The sequence below is a fragment of the Hemiscyllium ocellatum genome, chromosome 21 (assembly GCF_020745735.1).
Source record: "Hemiscyllium ocellatum isolate sHemOce1 chromosome 21, sHemOce1.pat.X.cur, whole genome shotgun sequence".
Classification (NCBI taxonomy): Eukaryota; Metazoa; Chordata; class Chondrichthyes; order Orectolobiformes; family Hemiscylliidae; genus Hemiscyllium; species Hemiscyllium ocellatum.
The window spans coordinates 45,805,356-45,827,896 of NC_083421.1; the positions used below are offsets into that span (position 1 = coordinate 45,805,356).

Sequence of the window (22,541 nt, forward strand, 5' to 3'; positions counted from 1 at the left end):
CTGTGGTAAGTAACTCAACTCCCAAATCCTCAATGCCTATCCATCATCTACAAGGAATTAGCTGCAGTGTGATGCAATTCTCCCCACTTGCCTAGACGAATGAAGACCCATCAACACTCAAGAAGCTTGACAGCATCCAGGACAAAGCAGTCTGCTTGATCAGCACCCCATCACCATTGGGAGAAAGTGAGGACTGCAGATGCTGGAGACCAGAGTTGGAAAGTGTGGTGAGGGAAAAGCGCAGCAGGCCAGGCAGCATCCAAGGAGCAGGAAAATCGACATTTCGGGTATAAGCCCTTCTTCAGGAATGAGGCTGGTGTGCCAAGCAGGCTGAGATAAAAGGTGGGGGGGTGGAATTTGGGGAGGGGTGCTGGGAATACAACAGGTGGAAGGAGGTGAGGGTGAGGGTGATAGGCCGGAGAGGGGGTGGGGGCGGAGAGGTCGGGAAGAAGATTGCAGGTCGAGAGGGTGGCGCTGAATTCGGGGGTTGGGACTGAGATAAGGTGTGGGAGGGGAAATGGGGAAGCTAGAGAAATGTACATTCATCCCGTGTGGTTGGAGGGTTCCTAAACGGAACATGAGGTGCTCTTCCTCCAAGCGTTGTATGGCCAGGTTCTGGCGATGGAGGCAGCCAAGGACCTGCATGTCCAGCTACGGGGCAGTTATTTAGTTGGTGCAGGTGTCCCAGAAGTGTTCCCCGAAACGTTCCGCAAGTAGGCGGCCTGTCTCCCCAATGTAGAGGAGACCACATCGGGTGCAGCGGATACAGTAAATGATGTGTGGGGAGGTGCAGGTGAATTTGCGATGGATATGGAAGGATTCATTGGGGCCTTGGAAGGAGGTGAGGGGGGAGGTGTGGGCGCAAGTTTTGCACTTCTTTCGGTTGCAGGGGAAGGTGCCAGGAGTGGAGGTTGGGTTGGTGGGGGGGGTGTGGACCTGACGAGGGAGTCGCGGAGGGAGTGGCCTCTCTGGAATGCTGATAGGGATATATATCCCTGGTGGTGGGGTCTGTTTGAAGATGGCGGAAATGACGGAGGATGATGCAATATTTCCAGGAGGTTGGTGAGGTGGAAGGCGAGGACCAGTGGGGTTCTGTCCTGGTGGTGATTGGAGGGGCGGGGTTCAAGGGCAGAGGTGCGCCCACACCTCCCCCCTACACCTCCCTCCAAGGCCCCAATGGATCCTTCCATATCTGTCGCAAATTCACCTGCACCTCCACACACATCATTTACTGTAGTGGTCTCCTCTACATTGGGAAGACAGCCGCCTACTTGCGGAACATTTCAGGGAACACCCGTACCAACCAACCCAACTGCCCCATGGCTGAACACTAACTCCCCCTCCCACTCCGCCAAGGACATGCAGGTCCTTGGCCTCCTCCATTGCCAGACCCTGGCCACACAACGCCTGGAGGAAGAGCAGCTCATCTTCCGTCTAGGAACCCTCCAACCACACGGGATGAATGTACATTTCTCTAGCTTCCTCATTTTTCCTCCCCCCACCTTATCTCAGTCCCAACCACCGAATTCAGCACCGCCCTCTTGACCTGCAATCTTCTTCCCAATCTCTCCGCCCCCATCCCCTCTCCGGCCTATCACCCTCACCCTCACCTCCTTCCACCTATCGTATTCCCAGGACCCCTCCCCTCCAACCTTTTATCTCAGCCCACTTGACACACCAGCCTCATTCCTGAAGAAGGGCTTATGCCCGAAATGTCGATTCCCCTGCTCCTCGGATGCTGCCTGGCCTGCTGCGCTTTTCAACCCCATCACCATTGTAAACATTCATTCTCTCTCTGTCAGTGCACAATGGCAAGATACACTGCAACAAATCATGCAACCTTCAACAGCACTTACCAAACTGACAACCTCCAATGCTGACTTGAAACTATATCACCATTTCTCTATTGATGCTCATCAAAAATCTGGAACTCCCTAACGACATTAATGTGGGTGTATGACCACCAAATGAACTGTAGTGATCCAAGGAGACAGTGGCTCACCACGATCCTCTCAAAGGCAATAATGGATGGACAACAAACGCTGATCAATGATGCCCACATCCGAAGAAAGAATAAGAAGAGTTAAAATTGTGGAAAAATGCGTAACTCGGAATATGGAGAATTAATTAGAAAAATTTAATCATTTATTAGGAAACCACAACTTCTTCAAGGACAAAGGGAAAAAAGATCATGGGCACTCTGCTGCATATGTGGCCTCTTTTTGCCCATGCCTATTTAATAATCATGAATCCATACATAGTTGAATTTATTTTATACACATTTTATTAAGTAATGCAAGATTAATGTCAAAACCCAAACCCAAACCCAAATTAATGCATCAGGATTTTTAAAGTAGCAGAAAGTAGGCTTCTGTTAAATGAGAACATCTGAAAATTCAGGTGATGTGTTGAAATGACTCACACAAGTAGCTGATTAGAAATTAGGAAATACTCTAATTTCATTCTTTGTATACTTCCCAGAATCACTTCTACTGTTGTTTCAGGAAAGGCAAAAATAAGTGAGGAAAAATATATTCTCATTTCTTCAATCTCAATTCTTATCTCAACACCCTATCAACAAGACCTTGTGTTGTTACTACATCAAGTGGAATAACATAGTAAATAGCAAAAAAAGATCTTTACTTCATTTTCTCTAACAAAAAAAAATGCAGTCATATGCAAACTTACTAACCATTCCTCCAATATTCACAGACATATTTGAAGGTAGGAAGCAGAAAGGAAGAACTTGGGCAAAACAGTCTCTATATAACAAAAATTTCAGTAGGTGAAGATGAGGTAAAGATGGAAGTTGGTAATGTTATATAGATAAAAATGGCTATTTTAAAGATAGATATATTTCCAATTTCAGGCTCAGTTTTGGATCTAACAGAATGGCAGAGTTTTTCCACATACGGTTTCAGCTTCCCTGAGATTGAACAATTCATTCAATGGCAATGCAGTAATTAATGCATGAAGCCATACACAAATGCTTTTTCACTGTAGATATCTCTGAAATTTTATAATTATGAAACACAGTTAAGAATAAATCCCATACCTTAACTAGGTCTCCAACAAGGTCCATTTTATTGAGGAGCAGACAAACAACGATGTATCGTGCATAATACCGTAGCTTTTTAACCACAAGTTCAGGCCTACAGAAAGTGAGCAAACCCAAATGGATTCAAAGCAAAGAAACATTGAGTAACCCAACTAAATCAGGAAAAAAGTAAAAACAAGTTTAAGATAAAATTTAACACAAACTAAAATTTTCCAAAATAATTTAATCACTTTCTAACTTTGCTCTTTTAATTCAAGACCTTTCATGAAAACATTAGCACACTTGTCCATAAAAAGAAATAAAAACAGATATTGGCAAGGGTATTTTAGTACATATGCCTTTTATATAACCAAATCTGATATGCATATATAGATCTATACTTGTAGTTACATACACAAAAAAAGTTAGCATACCTATCCTCCTTAGTGACCTGGGAGTAGTAGGCCCTTTGTCTTATTGCAGAGTAGAAGGAAAATGCTTCATTCAGGTAACTGGTCTCAGAAGTACGCAAGCTAAAGATTGGAATGTCATGAAAAGAACAAACAGAAATATAAGGCAGCTAAACATTGAGACATATGTTAAAATGTTTTAAGGGATGAACAATACCTGCAAGCTACAAGTTAGTTTTTTTTCTTTTAAAAGAATTAATGGTTTACAAGTTTTATCAGGCTATTCACATCCCTAAAGGAAACAAATACAATTTGGTATGCTGAAAAGCCTATACTTTCTCTTTCTCCTACCCATTTCTCTCCTCTTTTTTCCTATCCTTGAGACAGAGAAGAGAAAGATAAGAGAGAGTTGGAGTACACAGAGACCGACAGACAGAGCAAACAGTGTGTGTGTGTGTGTGTGTGTGTGTGTGTGTGTGTGTGTGTGTGTGTGTGTGTGTGTGTGTGTGTGTGTGTGTGTGTGTGAGAGAGAGAGAGAGAGAGAGAGAGAGAGAGAGACAGAGACAGACAGACAGAGAGAGTGTGAGTGAGTGAAAGAAAATCAGAAATTCTAATGCCACTGGTATTGGATGTCAGTAATACATATTTTGCAGTTCTTATTACAAGCAGATATACCAAATTCCTCAGACATTACTTCTAATCACCACTTTTGCACAGTGTTTGATCCCCAAGCAAAGCTGCCAAAGCACAAGGTAGGAGCCAAGACAGAAGAGGACCAGTGCAACTTTAAATGTTAATTTTGCATATTGCAAATACAAGATTGTCTGAAGTGGTTACTGACTACTTGAGTAAATAATTTCCCCAAGTGATCATTTGCTTTCAACCACACCAAAAAAGCCAACTTACTAATAATGGTAGTAGAGTTGTCCTATCTTTGAAGCAATTTCTCCAATCTGCCACCTCTTCAGGCCATACCTATTGTCCAAAATTTGCCTGGAATGAACGATGGACAAATAAAAAAAATGTACAATCATGCGTAAGATATATTATCCAAATGAACTAAACTTTCAAAAGAAATTGTACAGATAAATTCCAACTTGGTACTTTGTATTCAATGAATATTAGTTTTACAGTGCCAGTGAAGTGCAATTTACAACAATTTTAAAGTTTCAACCAAAATGTGCATGCAATGCAATGAAATGCGGAGTACTACCTATTACTTATGTAGGCAAAATTAATCACATGGTAACACATTGGGCGACACGGTGGCTCAGTGGTTGGCACTGCTGTCTCACAGCACCAGGGTCCTAGGTTCAATTCCACCTCAGGTGACTGTCTGTGTGGAGTTTGCACATTCTCTCCGTGTCTGCATGGATTTCCTCCAGGTGTTCCAGTTTCCTCCCACAGTCACAAAAGAGGTGCAGGTCAGGTTAATTTGCCATGCTAAATTGCCCATAGTGTTAGGTGCATTAGTCAGAGGGAAGTGGGTCTGGGTGGGTTTTGAGATCAGTCTCCTGTGTTTTTCTCATCCAAACACATCACCATAGTTCAACTCCAGTTTTGTCAAAGTAAGCGAGATAATAAGTTGTTCAAAGTACATTTGCCTCTTGACACGACGATATCAGTTAGCACTCAGAGCCAAGTTAGAAACAACATTGTACTACAGGGAATTTACAAAGAAACAAGCCTTTCAGCCCAACTTAACCATCCTTCACATCAGCCTCCTCCCACTGCCAACTATGTCAATAAATTTTTAGGACATAAAATATCAGAACATAGAGCATTACTGTGTAGTACAGGCTCTTCGGCCCTCGATGTTGCGCCAACATGTGAAATCAATCTGAAGCTTATCTAACCTACACTATTCCATTTGCATCCATATGCCAATCCAATGACCATTTCAATGTCATTAAAGTTGGCGAGTCTATTACTACTGCAGGCAATGCGTTCCATGCCCCTCCAACTCTCAGTAAAGAAACTACCTCTGATATCTGTCCTACATCTGTCACCCCTCAATTTAAAGCTATGTCCCCTCATGCTAGCCATTGCCATCAGGGGAAAAAGGCTCTCATTGTCCAACCTATCTAACCCTCTGATTATTTTGGATGTCTCAATTAAGTCACCTCTCAACCTTCCTCGCTCTAATGAAAACAGCCTCAAGTCCCTCAGACTTTCTTCAGAAGACCTTCCCTCCATACCAGGCAACATCCTAGTAAATCTCCTCTGAACTCTTTCCAAAGCTTCAACATCTTTCCTATAATTCGGTGACCAGAACTGTACGCAATACTCCAATTGCGGCAGCACCAGTGTTTTGTACAGCTGCAGCATGACCTCATGGTTCCAAAACTCAATCCCTCTACCAATAAATGCTAACAAACCATATACCTTCTTGCCATCCTATCAACCTGGGTGACAACTTTCAAGGATCTATGTACCTGGACACCAAGATCTCTCTGTTCATCTACACTACCAAGAATCCTACCATTAGCCCAGTACTCTGCATTCCTGATACTCCTCCAAAGTGAATCACCTCACACTTTTCCGCATTAAACTCCATTTGTCATCTCAGCCAAGCTCTGCAGCTTATCAATGTCCCTCTGTCACCTACAACATCCTTTGTAACTATTCACAAGTGTACTGACCTTCGTGTCATCTGCAAATGTACTAACCCATCCTTCTATGCCCTCATCCAGGTCATTTGTAAAAACAACATGGACCCAAAACAGATTCTTGCAGTGCATCACGAGTAACTGAACTCCAGGATGAATATTTCCCATCAACCACCACCCTCTATCTTCTTTCAGCTAGTCAATTTCTGATCCTAACCACTAAATCACACTCAATCCCATGCTTCTGTTTTTTTTTGTGCAATAGCCTTATCAAACATCATACTGAAATCCATATACACCACATCAACTGCATTACCTTCATCCACTTGTTTGGTCATCTTTTCTATTCTCTTTGCCCCTCCTGGATTATTGAGCTACCCTGTCATCAATGCATCTATGTATGCTATTTGTTTGAATTACTTCTAGTGGCAGCAAGTTCCACATACTTACAATTTCTGGGTAAATAAGTTAGGTAAATAAATGTAATCTCATTAATGCCTTCACATCTAAATGGGAATGGGACTGTAAGACTGAAAGATTGAATATTGTGAATACCACTTCTTACACATTTGGCTAAAGTACTGAACCCTGCTCTAATTCAATTATTTCACCTGATGGTTAGAATAGTATTGTCAAACATAAACAAAACTGCAACATGTTGGACCACTCACCTCAATATTGGAATTACATGAACTTTTGTATATATGAATCAATGCAGAGTCAAGCACACACTGTATCAGGCCTACACATGAACTCCTCTCAATCCTTAACTGAAACATAAACTGATTAAGTGAACTTTATAAACTTTGCTAAACTAACTCTTAAGGGAAGTTACTCGCATTGTGAAAACAATCTGACATCGACGTTAATAGTACTTTCATCTAGCTTGCTGCAGAACCAAAAAGGATGTCAGGTGATAGGATAGATCATATCCATTTTCTTTACTTTGGAGTAGTTTATTGCAAACAAAATATTATTTTATTGCATACACTGTAAAACAAAATTTCTCCCAACCTGTGCTGTTGTTGGAATTTCCAGAGCTTAGTGTAAACATCAAAAGTACGTCCAAAATATGACTGCCATTGTTTCTGACCATACTGAGGTAAGTCCCTGTTAAAACAGAATAAAATTTACTTTAAACCTGAGAAGTAAATTTGTAAAAACCAGCTTTTTCAGGCCAAATCAAGAGGCAGAGTCAAGGGATTGAGGTTTGGTGTATAATTGACAGCTAACAAAGTATAAAATCAAAGCTTTAACTACATATTCATATTGTTAAACAGGTAATGCAACAAATATTGTTATTTTGTATGCTCGAAATAATACTAAAAAAATCCACATCGCCTAAATTAGAATTATTGCAGCCTTAATTTCAACAACTCGAACTCATATGGGACACTGAACGCAATCAAACATTGTTAGGTACTTTGTAGGATTGTTATTTGACAAGATTCAGCATTGAACCACAGAAGGCCATATTACGGCAGATCTAGATGCAGTGTTAGAATCAGGTAATGAGGGTTGGCAGTGGGTGGTCGAGTTGATGGTGTTCATCTTGCTGTCAATAACTGAATATTGTGGCACAATCAGCATCACCTTCATGGCAGATACAACCAATCAGGGAAGTGATGGAAGAATGCAAGCATTTTAAGATGTGTACATCCACTAGATTAAAGAGAGTTGTTAACCATGTGATTTCTTGAAAATGAAGTCAATGTTTAATATGTGCTGTTTTTACTGGAAATAAAATGAATTTAGAGATGCAACTAAACAAAGCTTTCCAGGGGATAAGAGATAGGTTTTATTGCCTTATTTAGTGGCAAGGTTAGCTTTGAGAGGATCAAGATGATTATGCTAATAGTTGCCTTACAACTCTTTCTGGATATGGTGTTCTGTTTGACAGATCCAAGAGTCAGAGTACAGAAGACACCCCAGAAGTTGCAATCTCTCTCCTGAAGTGTTCTCAGTCGCTGTTTCAAAGAACTTGAGAGTTTCTAAATAATAGCACTTTGGCCTACCTTGTAAACCTAAAAAGCTAAACTGTGATCATGTTTTAAAGATATAAATCCAAATTGATCATAGTCAAACTGGACATACCATCAATCTATGGCTGTCAGCAATTCAGCAAAGTAACAAAAGAAAGCTCCCGAGTCATCGCATCCAATTCTTTGTTTCCAGACTCTCGGCCGACAGGAGTTGTTGACCATACCTTTTGTTTTTATTTAGAAACAAAACCGTCATTACTACAGGCTTACCTTGTTGTGATCTGTGACATGTGTTGGTGTGTAGGATTGGAGGGGATATAGTTTTAATTCTGGATTGTAGCTTAAATGACAATCAGTAGTTGCCACTCACTTTGAGAATACATTTTGTCAATAACAAACTGATTGTTTCGAGTTCATTAAAGAAACCAGGCAGAGGTTTCTTTTATTCTCAAAAGCAGTACAAAATAGAAGTGATTGGCTAGTTTGGTAATGGAATCAACAAATGTTTACCGTTGGTGGAGCAGTAGGATTTGATTGTTGGCACACTCTTTCCATCACAGTAGTGTCAACATGCAGTGGAAAAACTCCTAGTTTCTTAACCAACTTTGCTATGTGACTACTAGATCAACTACAAAAATATGGAGCACAATGATTGTATAAGGACATTGATCCAATCAGCAGTTGCTGTTAGACCCACTATTGTAGCAATTTCAGCTGCACTTCTAGTAAAAGCTACGTCAACAGAATAGGATAACCATTAAAAAAAAGTTAAAAATCACACAACACCAGGTTATAGTCCAACAGGTTTAATTTGTAGCACACTAGCTTTCGGAGCGACACTCCTTCATCAGGTGATTGTCACAATCACCTGATGAAGGAGCATCGCTCCGAAAGCTAGTGTGCTTCCAATTAATCCTATTGGACTATAACTTGATGTTGTGATTTTTAACTTTGTACACCCCAGTCCAACACCGGCATCTCCAAATCATTTAAAAAATCATTGTTAATTCAAGTTTGCATTAGAAATACCAAAAAAGTTTTAATTTTGAATGATACTGGGAAATTGCAATTATGATCTCAAGTGTACTTCAGTTAGAATTCAGAAAACAATTCAAGACTGCAATTACCAGCTGAGGAAATGAACAAAATCACTGCATAAAATAGCATATCAACAAACTGAGGAGAGAAAGAAATAAGTTGGAAAACGTAAATCTTGAGCACTTACCATTAAAGTGAGCGCATTGAGAATTATTATATTCATTTGTAATATGGTTAACAGGAGGACCTTAAATCAAGCCATACTTGAATTTGGAAATGATGAAAACATAACAAGATTATTGAATTGAACAAAACAGGTTGCAGCCCAATTCTTATAAGTTAGGCAATTATGAAATAATGTAGCATTCAGAATAAGGTAGGTGAACTGACAGCACAAATCCAGGTAAATGGCTATGATATTATGACCATTACAGAGGCGTGATTACAAGGAGATCAGAACTAGGAACTTAACACTCAGGGATATTTGACCTTTTGGAAAGACAAGACGGAAAGAAAACATGGTGGGATAGCATTCTTACTAAGAGATGAAATAAGGACAGTTGTGAGAAATGATGATCTAAGCTTGGATGATATAGAGTCTATTTGAATGGAGATAAATAATAGCAAGGTAAGGATGACATTAGTAGGCATAGTGAATCGATCCCCAAACAGCAGCCACACTGTATGGAAGAGTATGGATCAACAAATAACAGGAGTACGTTGGAAGAACTGAGCAATATATTATGAGTGACCTTCATCTTCATGTTGATTTGCACTGGGGAAAGTTTCTTAGAGCAATATGTCACAGAACAAACCATGTAATGAGGTAGATTTAATAAGTGACCTCAGAGTAAAAAAATCTGTTAGGAAGCAGCGATCACAACATGATAAAATTTAATATTCAGTTACAAGTCTAAGAAACTTAGGTCAGAGACAATTGTGTTTTACTTAAAGGGAATTACAATGAAACGAGGACAGAGATAGCCAAAATGAAATGGGCAGATAGACTAGCAGAAAAGACATTAAGCAAGCAATGGCAGACATTTTAAAGAGGTAATTCATGACACAGCAAAAATCAAGCAGAGTCAGTATGGCTTCACAACAGAGGCAAGATGACTTCATGAACGGAAAATCATGTCAAACTAATTAACAGTTTTTTTGACGAAGCGGCAACCAGAATGTGTAGAGGGGTTCTAAGAGATGCATTGACTTGGATGCCCAGAAGCTGTATCACAAGGCTCACAAAATGTTAAATCATAAGATAAGAGCCCATAGTGTTGGAAATAATAAACTGGCATTGAGAGGGAATTGGTTAATGAACAGGAAACAGTGAGTGGGGATATGGGGTTCTTTTTCAGGTTGGCAACCTATAATCAATAGAGTTCCATACAGGGATCAGTGCTTGGACTGCAACTGTTTTCAATATACATTAATGACTTGGAGGAAATGAAGCACGTGTACTGCTGCCAAATTTGAAATGACAAAATAGGTGGAAAGGCAAGTTGTGAGGGGGATGCAAAGTTTAGGAAGATATCTATAGTTTAAATGAGTAGGTAAAGAAAAAATGGCAAATGAAGTATAATGTGGAAAAATGTGACATTGTTCACTTTGGAAAGGAGAACAAAGGAACAGATTTGTTTGAAATGGAGAAAATCTGCAGAAAACTCCAAAGGGACTTGGAGTACTTGTGTATGAAAGCTGGCACACAGGCACAATAGGTAATCAGGAAAGCTAATGAATGTTGGCCTTCACTTCAAGGCTGTTAAAGTATAAAAGTAAGGAAGTCTTACAACTGCAACTATACATGATATTAGTGAGACCACATCTGGAGTACTGAGAGCAGTTTTGGTCCCCTTATTTAAGGGTGGATGTTAGTTCACGGGTGACAACTCCGATAATATTCACTATGATCATCCCTGGTATGGCAGGATTGTTTGAGCAGCAAAATTTAAATAGGCTAGGACTCTACTCACTGGAGTTTAGAAGAATCGGTGATGATGACACTGAAACATATCGAACTGTTAAGTGGCTTGAAAGAGGAATCGCTGAGAGGATGTATCTTTCATGGGAGAGTCTCCAAGCAGACAGCATGGTCTCAGAATTGAAAGGTGCAAACTTAAGGCTAAAACGATGGTGAACTACTTCTGCTCGCTCTGAGCTAGCTGGGTGCATGTCATGAACTGTGTACAAGTAAATAAAGGATGACCTGGTATACTGGCCTTCATGGAGTTATTTCAGTGGAGACAAGAGGAAAACACACCCCTGAAGAGATTCACTTCCAACAGTTGTCTTTAGGTTGGGGAAGGCATTCCTGGCATCGCAAAGCTATTTAGAAAGTTTAACCCGTTTAATCATGATGTTTGAAGACTGGATCCAGTATGTCAAAGAAGGGTTTTTGTCCCCCAGGTAAATAACATTAGGCAGATAAAAACAACAAGTAATTCTTCTGACAGCTTGTGGACCCACAGCTTTTATGGTAATTAGAAGTCTAACTTTCCCTGAGGCACCAGATACTAAAACCTTTCAAGAGTTGATGGATTTACCCAAGGAATTTTATGACCCCAAAACTCCTCTAAATATGAGACGCCATCGGATTTACTTGGCAGTTTGAGAACCAGGGGAATCCATATCTAAATTTTTCATGAGGTTAAGTCAACTGGCAGAGGCTTTTGGTTTAACCCTAAGTAAGATATTGAGAGAGTGACTGATCTGTGAGATTAAACATGCAACCATGCAAAAACAGCTACTAGCTGAAGCCCAACTGGATGTCAAACAGGCACTACACTGGCTTTATCATTGGGAAATGTGGCAAGTGGAACAGATGAGTTACAGATTATTCCAACAGAAGTGGTCACCCTCGTCAGGCTGACTGAGCTTGGGGAACACCATGTGAGTGATGGCAATTGCATAGCCTCACTCTGGGCACATCTACGTCAGCCCAAAAGCCCAAGACAAAGCCAAGCCTCTATCAAACCCAACATTTTCTCAAGCATCCAGGCCAGCATGCCACTGTACTTGTTGCTGGCATGTGAACTTGAGACAGCAAAAGACACCCACTAGGCCTGAACTGCGTAAGGGAACTATTAGGCCGGTATCCAGAGGACTACAGGCCCTGGAAAATCTACCTACAGTTGGCTTGGAACAGTTAAATTGCCTAGAAACATCCAAATCAGAACCAAAAATAAATGTCTGGTTAAATAGTCATCCAGTTCTGGGTGATCTAAGATGGTGGCAATCTGAGAAGATTGCACTGCAGAGCTTCGCTTTGCAGCAGGAGCGGGACGGTCCTTTAATCCGCCCAACCCAGGTCATCAGGATTTCTTGGGACTCCGGAAAGATCGTGGAGTCCCAAGAAATGTCTAAAAATTAACTTACCTATTTTTTCAGCTGTCCAGAAATGCGGAAAAAGGGAGGAGGAGCATCCAAGGCCAGGTCTGCAGTTCAGCCTGCAGCAACGTTGGAACCAATTGTCTGGTGAACCAGCCCTCGAAATCTTGAGATTCTGGGGAAACAGATTGGAGAGAAGCTGGCTCCAGTCTCTCTCATGCTGAGACCTGGAGAAGAGGATGGATGAGGTGGAGTACAGGCTCACAGTGGTGGAAGCTGATGCCAGTTTATTTAAGGATGAGATCCAAGCCCTGAAGATGCAGGTTAGTAATTTTCATGACCAAGTGGATGATGTTGAAAACAGGGGCAGGAAAAAAAACATTTGGATCATCGGTCTGCCTGAGAGTAAGGAAGGTAAATGGCATGCGGAATTTGTTAAAGATTGGCTGCCGAGGTTCCTTGACTTGGAGGCTGGCATGAGAGGACTGAAGATAGAGAAGGCTCACCGGTTCGCAATGCGGAGATTAGGTCTGGGTCAATATCCTCGTCCTCTCCTGGTGCTGTTCCATCATTACCGGGATAAGGAGAATGTCATGCAGGCTTCCAGAGTCCAGGGGAAGGATCCGAAGACCCTAATTTACGAGGAGTCTAAGATCATGTTTTTTTCAGGATTTTCAGCGGCGGTGATCCAGAAACGAAAATCTTACAACGATGTCAAGAGAAGACTGAGGGAGCTTGGGATTCAGTACTCCCAGAGATATCTGGCAGTGCTTTGGATCACCTTAGATGGATCCATACATTTTTTTGACACATTGGAGAAGGCAAGAGACTTTGTGGACAAACTAACCTAACTTGAACAATTGTAGTATGTTTAACTAGTGTTGTTTTAGTATGTGTTTATCATTCTGTAAAAGAAACTGATGAAATGTGGTTGGAGCTTTATTTTTCTTACTTTTCCTCTGTTGATAATAATTTGGTTTAAACTATGTCTGGCGAAGGTTAAGATGTACATTTTCAATTTCTAAGTTAGGATATACCAAAGGATGGGTGAGGTATTTATTCCCCCTTTTAGAAATAAAAGAATTTTGAAAATTCATATCGATATTCTATGGGGTGTTTAGTCTTTTCAGCTTGTGTTTGTGGTGTGGCTCTAGCAGGGAGAAGTGAAGGTGGTTGAAATGATTAGATGCCTACTAATGGGCAGTTTGGGATGGGTAGTTTCCCCCCTACTCAGCACTATTGGCACTTTATATGTTGGCTTGCTTTTTGGTTTTTGCTGTTTTTTATTTTTAATTTTGTAGATTTGTTAAATGTAGTGGTTTCAGTTTATGTAGCTTTTATATTTGGTGGATCATGTGACACTAAGGCTCATCAGTTTGTGGTTCGGGTTCCTCCTCTCTGGAATTTAAATTTAATTGCAGAAGATCATGACTAATGATTTGATTAAATGGTGTACCTGGAATATAAAGGGAAGTCGCTCACCAATTAAGAGGAAGGAGGTACTCTGGAGTCTTAGAAAGGAGGAGGATTTTCCTTTGTTACAGGAAACACATTTGGAATTACAGCAGAATGGCTTTGACTGAGTTTATTTTTCATCATTTAATACCAGAAGTAGGGGAGTGACTATATTGGTTAGGAAAAATCTCCCATTTAAATTGTTGGAATGTGATAAAGACATATATGGGAGGTTTGTAATTCTTAAAGCCTTGATAAATGGGGAAGAGTACGTGTTTTAAATGTTTATTATCCCCCAGCTCATCCCCTTAAATTTTTTGTAATTGCTTTTTCTAAACTGATTTGGAAATGCCAGCGTTGGACTGGGGTGTACAAAGTTAAAAATCACACAACATCAGGTTATAGTCCAACAGATTTAATTGGAAGTACACTATCTTTCGGAGCTACGCGCCTTCATCAGGTGGTAGTAACCTGACTACCACCTGATGAAGGCGCGTCGCTCCGAAAGCTTGTGTGCTTCCAATTAAACCTGTTGGACTATAACCTGGTGTTGTGTGATTCTTAACTTTTCTAAACTGATAAGTCTCAAGTCCTAGCACATCATTTTAGGGGAAAGATTTTAACTGTCGCATGGACCGCACAGTAGACAGGTTGTTCAAAAGTCCCTTGATACCCTCTGTACAAACTAAACCATTAGTGGGTCTGCGTGGGGAATTAAGGTTGGCAGACGTCTGGAGGTGTCTCCACCCTACAGGTAGGGATTTCACGTTTTTCTCCAATCCGCACAGATGTCACACGAGAATTGAGTTTTTTCTGACCCCTGCAGTAACCCTGGATCTGGTGGCATTTTGTACGATTGGTAATATTACCATCTCTGATCATGCTCCAGTGTACCTTATGGTTAAGATTAAGAACATTACGATGGGTTCAAGATACTGACTAATGGATCCCTTTATTCTCGTGGATAGCAAGTTTGTGGAGTATTTCTCTAGGGAATTTCGGGCGCTCCGAGACATCAACATAGGCTAGGTTGAGTGCACATCCATTCTATGGGAAATTGCCAAAGCCTATGCTAGGGGATTAGTTATTTCATATTCAGTAGGAAGCAGAAGGGTGAGCAGCAACGTCTCCTTGAAGCACGGTTGAAGGCAGCCGAGAAGGCTACTTTGACAGACCCTTGTCGGTCAAACTACAGAGGATTATGGCATTGCGGTCTACACTAAATTCCGTGCTCATGCAGACAGCAAAGAAGGAGCTGGCTTTTGCAAAGCAAAGGTTATATGAGCATAGTGACAAGCCAGGCAAATACTTACCATACCTTGCCAGAAAGAGGAGTGCCCACAAACCGTTACAGCGATTAGAGAAGGGTCTGGGAACCTAACATGTGATTCTAAAAAGATTAATGTGGCGTTCCAGAGATTTTACTCTAAGCTATACCAATCTGAGGATTGAGGAGGGGCAGACCAAAATGGAATCTTTTTTAGAGATCTGAAGCTCCCTGGTGTGACTCCCGAACAACAGTCCTTTCTCAATGCCCCATTATCAGAGCAAGAAGTGCAGGAAGCTGTGAGGCAGCTTCAGAGTGGAAAGGCGCCCGTCCTGATGGACTTCACATGAATTCTATAAGGAATTTATAAGTATACTGTCAGGCCCGATACTGAATATGTTTAATGATTCATTCAATCAAGACTGTCTCCCACCATCTCTGACAGAGGCCAATATTTCACTTATCCTTAAAATAGGGAATGACCCGGAAGACTGTGCTTCATACAGGCCCATCTTGCTCTTAAACGTGGACTTTAAAATCCTCTCTAAGGCTCTTGTGTTAAGGCTGGAGACTGTGTTACCTTCTGTTATTAAAGAGGATCAGAGGGCTTTCTAAAGGGTTGCAGATCCTCCAATAACGTTAGGAGGCTGCTTAACGTAATTCCAGGATGCCCACAGCAGTCAATACTAGGATTGGTGATTTCTTTAGGTGTAGAGAAGGCATTTGACAGAGTTGAGTGGCTGTACTTTACTATACTTTAGAGTGGTTTGGTTTGGGCGAATCTTATTAAGATGAGTAAAGGTTCTCTACGGTGTACCTCTCGCAGCAGTCATTACCAACAGGGTACGATCAAGCAATTTTAATATTTTTAGGGGCAGCCAGCAGGGCTGTCCCCTTTCACCATTGCTTTTTACGTTGGTGATTGAACCACTGGCGGATGCCATTCGTAGGCATCCCAAATATCAGTTCCAGAAGTGGGGTCAAAATTACATACAATCTCATTTTATGCAGACTATGTCCTAATTTTTTTGACAAATCAGTGCCTGACCTGATACAATGCATTCACATGTTTGGCACTTTTTCAGGGGATCAGATTAATTTTGCTAAACCAAAGGCTATGCCTATGGGTGGTCTTACGAAGGAGCTGGTTCTTGTGGGCGACTATAGATTTAAAATTCTTACAATAATAAACACTTCAGCCTGTCTCACTGGCATTCAATGCTAAACACAATACTGATCAATTAACATCTGTTGTTCCAGGTCCAAAATTTTAGAGATGTTTAACAGTTTGTATCCGCAGTAAATTGCTCTCCTCATCTACTTATTAATCAAGCCAACAACGTTTGAGACTTCAAAGTAATCATACAAATTGTGACTGAAACGCAAATCAAATTTAACACACAGTTCAAAATAACTGCACACTAATAATAGGTAAAATGCCAGAATAACGAAGGTAATGTCTGAGTATTTGACATTTTCACGGTAGCTGCAAGTTTAACACATAGGTTTGAAATGTGAACTTTGTGGAAATACATGCGATGTTTCTTACAAAGGAAAAGCAGTGACAAAATACAAAGTTCAAACACTATTAAATTTCCAATTTGACCTTTTTTCCAAAGGACTATGAAAATCTCTTTAATCCTAAAATAAATTTGTCTTTGTTAGAGTCATAGAACAGTACAGAAACAGACTATTCAGTCAATGATATCTGTGCTGGGTCTCTGCAAGAGCAACTCAACTGTTCCCATATCCTTGTGCTTTCCCTGCATCCAAGCACATTTTTTCCTTTCAACCAATTATCCAATTCCATTTGAAAACCATGTTTGAATGTGCCTACACTAGAGTCAGGCAGTGGCCTTGAGATGTGAACCACTCACTACAGACTATTCTTTTCCTTATGTCAATTTTTTTTTGCCAACCATAAATAGGTGTCCACTGCTTTGAAATTCTTGTACCAAGGGGAAATTCTTGTACCAGATCTCTTATAATTTCGCACATGATCAAATTCATTTCTCATAGTTCACAGTATTGATAATGCATTGTGTCATTGACAAATTTTGAAATTCTACATTACACCAGTCAATGTCATGAAATCATTTTTAGTTCTCTGTGCAAACACAGATATCACAATCTCCACCACAGTTTGGAACAAGAGGCAGGTCACAATCATACCTAATCCTCCTTTAGCTATTTACATGCATATGAAAGACTTCTGCAATCTCTCAAGTGCCAATTGCCAGTGTCTTCTTATCCCTTCACTTCGCTTCTCTTTTTCTATCTTTCATTTCAGTAGTGAGAAGGAGTGAGAGACACAGGAAGGCCATGGAGAAGGGGAAAGAGAGAGACTGTGGATGGGTGGGAGAGAGGGAGCAGAAGAGAGCACGGGGGAAGGGAGGCGGAGGGCAAGAGAGAGAGCAACTGAGAGAATGCATGCAAGAAATGGTGAGAGGAGAAGCATGAGACAGTGAGTGTAAGAAAGGGAAACAGAGAGAGAGAGAGAGAGAGAGAGAGAGAGAGAGAGACACACTCACATTGACAAGTGTCAGGAGAGCACTAGAGCAGACAGTAAGACAGAGCACAGCAGAGAAAGAGATGGAGACACACTCAAAACTGCAAATAGACAGAGACACACAGAAAGGGACACACACACAAAAAGGCAGATGGACAAGGGGAGAGACAGACACCCAAACACACAGACAGAGAGACAAAGACTCACACTGACAGAGAAGGGATGGAGACACTCAAAAACAGAGAGCAAGACACAGAGACAGAGACAGAGAGACAGCTAGAAAGAACAAGACTAAGAACGAACGCACACATGCAGAACGAGAGACACAGACAGACAGACAGTCAGACACAGAGAGAGGACACAGAGACAGCAAGAGCGAGAGTCATAGAGATGTACAATACGGAAACATACCCTTCGGTCCAACTTGTCCATGCTGACCAGATATCTTAAGCTAATCTAGTCCCATTTGCCAGCACTTGGGCCCATATCCCTCTAAAGCCCACCTATTCATACACCCATTCAGATGCCTTTTAAATGCTGCAGTTGTACCAGCCTCCATCACTTCCTCTGGCAGTTCATTTTATACACATACCATTCTCTGTATGACAAAGTTGCCCCCCCGAGGTAGACACACAGAGAGACAGACAGTGAGACACAGAAAGCATGACAGAGAAAGAAAGATACACACAAACTGCTAAAGAGGCAAACAATTAGACAGAGCTGCGATAGCATGTGAAACAGTGACAGAGGGAGGGACAGTCAAACATTCACAGAGTCAGTGAAAAATACTTTTGTGTAATTCCTTTCCATTGACAAAGGGTCACAGAAGCCCTGTCCATGTTTATAAAGTCATGCTTCTGCATGTAGGATGCTGCAGGTGCTGGTCCATCTGTTTCGGCACAATATTATAATTCTCAGGGATACATATCCTCCAGCTGTCTACAGCAGAGATTTCAAGGATCAAGCAACACCCTCTCTGTCTGCAGAATCCTGGAATAGGCCCCCAGAACCAGTCCAAATGGAAACCAGATGTGGAGGGGGCATCCTATGGCCCTCACTGGCCCCACTGGCAGATGTTGCATTGCAGATAGAACATCATGCCATGCTGTCTAACCTACTGCCAATTCTGGACAAAGTATGGGGCCAAAATTCCTCACTCATCAGAATGACATTCCAAGGAAGATGATCGACTGTGGATCTTCTACATCTTTGTCAAATCATGAGGGCGCCTGTGGCTGGAAGTTCTACAGCAGGAGGTAGCTCCATATCTGCTGATGGTTGATAATGGTCCTGTACTTTTGGATGCATGCATTTCTCATTTATTCATGTAGCTATTCTTAGTACAGTGGTCAGAGAAACGGCCACAGAGACAACCACAGCTGGTTTCTGTGCCTGAATCTATTTGGACACAATTTTACAATGTACTTATTTGGGCAATATCAAAAACAAGGCAGTTTTTCAGTAGTGTGATTATTAGGCAATTGAAGTACACAGAAATAATTTTTTAATTCTCTCATGGGATGTGGGTGTCTTTGGTTGGCAAGCATTTGAATAGCATGTTCAGATTTTAAGCGTGAGCAGCAGCGGAGGTAGGACGAACTCGGAAGACTGCAGATAAGGTTAGGCAGTTTTTATTAAAATTACTTACTGGTAGCGGGCAGCAGTGTTTTTCTCTTTCACAGAAGGAGCAGGAGCAGCGGAGGAAGTGATGGGGACCAGAGGGGTTGCCGGGAAGGTAAGCAGTGAGTATAAATACTTACCCTTCGACACCAACGGCCATTTTAAGTGCGAGCAGCAGCGGAGAAGGAGTGGCAGCAGCGGAGGAAGTGACGTGGACTGGAGGGGCAGCCGGGAAGGAAAGCAGTGACCATATATATCAGCAAGGCGGCTAAACCCGAGACTCTACTACTGTAGTGTCTCCCACCCGCCCTCCTCCTCTAACCTAGTTAATAAATAGGAAGAGCGGGAGCGATGACCAGGGGACTGTCAGTAATATAACTGGGCAGTGGCTGAACCCGAGACACGTGTTGTGACTCCCACCCCACTAACCAAAAACAGGATTCTGGTTTGTTAAGGTAAGGGTTTTCTATTTCTTTATCGGTGAATAGTTAAAAGTTTACTTTTTATGGTTTATCTATTAATTGGTTTTTAGAAAAAGACTATAGCAGAGAGGTATCAGAAAGTATTTTAACTCAAACCTACACAAAGTAATAAAGTAATTAACTAAGCAGAGATGGCTGGGCAGATGATGTGCTGTAGCTGTATAATGTGGGAGCTGGCTGATGGCAGTGACCACATCTGCAGCAAGTGTTGGTTGCCGGAAGAACTCCGGCTCAGAGTTGATGATCTGGAATCTGAGCTTCACACACTGCGGCACATCCAGGAGGGGGAAGAGTTACCTGGACGCTTTGTTTCAGGAGGCAGTCACACCTGGAAGATTAAGTAATTCACATTCAGTTAGTGATCAGGGACATCAGACTGTGACTGTAAGTGAGGCAGGCAGGGGGAACTTGAGTTCAGGAGTGCAGGAGCCTCAGTCCTTGACCTTGTCCAACAGGTATGAGATTTTTTTTAGATTAGATTACTTACAGTGTGGAAACAGGCCCTTCGGCCCAACAAGTCCACACCGACCCGCCGAAGCGCAACCCACCCATACCCCTACATTACCTAACACTACGGGCAATTTAGCATGGCCAATTCACCTGACCCGCACATCTTTGGATTGTGGGAGGAAACCGGAGCACCCGGAGGAAACCCATGCAGACACGGGGAGAACGTGCAAACTCCACACAGTCAGTCGCCTGAGTCGGGAATTAAACCCGGGTCTCAGGCGCTGTGAGGCAGCAGTGCTAACCACTGTGCCACCATGCCGCCCACATTCTTGCTCCCTATACGGATGAGGAAAAGGGCTCTGGACAGGATGAGCCAGCTGACCATGGTACCACGGTGCAGAAGGCCATTCAAGAGGGGGGAGCAAAAAGACAAGTAGTTGATATAGGGGATTCTATAATTAGGGGGACAGATAGTATCCTATACAAGCCGGATCGGGAGACTCACATGATGTGTAGTCTGCCCGGTGCCAGAGTGCGGGACATCTCCGACCGGCTTGAAAGGATATTGGAGCTGGAGGATCCGGTTGTTGTGGTCCACGTTGGGACTAACAACATAGGCAAAGCTAGGGTGGAGGACCTGTTTGGGGATTTTCAAGCACTAGGAAGGAAATTGAAGTACAGGTCCTCAAGGGTCATAATCTCCGAATTACTGCCCGAGCCACGTGCCAATTGGCATAGGGATAAGACAATTAGGGAAGTAAACACGTGGCTAAGGAATTGGTGTGGGAAAGAAGGATTCCATTTCATGGGGCATTGGCATCAGTTTTGGAACCGGTGAGGGGGGGGGGGGGGGGGGGGGAGGGGGCTGTACCGCTGGGACGGTCTCCACCTGAACCGATCTGGTACCAATGTTCTAGCGAAGAGGATAAATAGGGTAGTCAGTAGGACTTTAAACTTCTGAGTTGGAGGCGGGGGGGGGGTGTGAAGGAAGCGAAAGAGAAAGCGAGAGGGAGTATGGAGTTAAATGGAAAGATAAACAGGAGGATAGCATGTGTGTAGATGGATTTAACCTTTAGGCAGATTAGGAATGCAACAAAAAGGAAGGATAACTTAGGGCATCTTGTGACTTCCAATATCTCTAAGATATGTTAGCATTAAGGCACTTTACCTGAATGCTCATAGCATTCATAACAAAGTAGATGAACTAATGGCACAGATCATCGTGAATGATTATGATGTGGTAGGCATCACAGAGACATGGCTGCAGGGGGTTCAGGACTGGCTGTTAAACATTCAAGGATTTACAACTTATCGAAAAGACAGGGAAGTGGGCAGAGGGGGGCGGGGTGGCCTTGTTAAATAAGAACAAAATTAAATCTATGGCACTGAATGACAAGACATAGGGTCGGATGATGTGGAGTCTGTGTGGGTGGAATGGAGGAACCACAAAGGCAAAAAAACCAAAATGGGAGTTATGTACAGATCTCCTAACAGTGGTCAGGACCAGAGGCACAACGGGAAATAGAAAAGGCATGTCAGAAAGGCAAGGTCACGGTGATCATGGGGGACTTCAATATGCAGGTGGACTGGGTAAATAATGTTGCCAGTGGATCCAAAGAAAGGGAATTCTTGGAATGCTTACAGGATGGTTTTTTGGAGCAGCTTGTCATGGAGCCCACAAGGGAGCAGGCTATTTTGGACCAAGTACTATGAACCAGACTTTATAAAAGATCTTAAAGCAAGGGAACACTTAGGAAGCAGCGATCATAATATGGTAGAGTTCAGTCTGCAGTTTGAAAGAGAGAAAGCAAAATCAAATGTAATGGTGTTACAGTTAAACAAAGGTAATTATGAGGGCATGAGAGAGGATCTGATGAAAATCGACTGGAAGCAGAGCCTAGCAGGGAAGACAGTAGAGCAAAAATGGCAGGAGTTTGTGGGCATAATTGAGGACACAGTACAGAGGTTCATCCCCAAGAAAAGAAAGATTATCCGGGGAGGGATTAGACAGCCATGGCTGACAAAGGAAGTCAGGAAGTGCATCAAAGATAAAGAGGAGATCCTATAAAGTGGCCAAGAGCACTGGGAAATCAGAAGATTGGGAAGGCTACAAAAACAAACAGAGGATAATAAAGAGAGAAATAAGGAAGGAGAGGATCAAATATGAAGGCAGGCTAACCAGTAATATTAGAAATGATAGTAAAAGTTTCTTTCAATATATAAGAAACAAATGACAGGTAAAAGTGGACATTGGGCCACTTCACACTGATGCTGGAAGACTGGTGATGGAAGATAAGGAAATAACTGGAGAACTTAAGTACTTTGTGTCAGTCTTCACAGTGGAAGACATAAGTA

At 42.0% G+C, this 22,541-nt stretch overlaps 1 protein-coding gene across 2 annotated transcripts in view; it reads right to left on the reverse strand.

The window, feature by feature from the left end:
• scai (suppressor of cancer cell invasion) overlaps nt 1-22,541 on the reverse strand; it is a 181,238-nt gene that overhangs the window by 75,863 nt on the left and 82,834 nt on the right. For both annotated transcript variants that reach the window (XM_060841078.1, XM_060841077.1), the window contains 4 exons: nt 7,071-7,166; nt 4,354-4,440; nt 3,472-3,570; nt 3,056-3,152 (listed from right to left, as the gene is read on the reverse strand). In XM_060841078.1, the coding sequence (XP_060697061.1) occupies nt 3,056-3,082 (27 nt within the window). In that variant the 5' untranslated portion in view covers nt 3,083-3,152; nt 3,472-3,570; nt 4,354-4,440; nt 7,071-7,166. The remainder of the gene's footprint in view (nt 1-3,055; nt 3,153-3,471; nt 3,571-4,353; nt 4,441-7,070; nt 7,167-22,541) is intronic.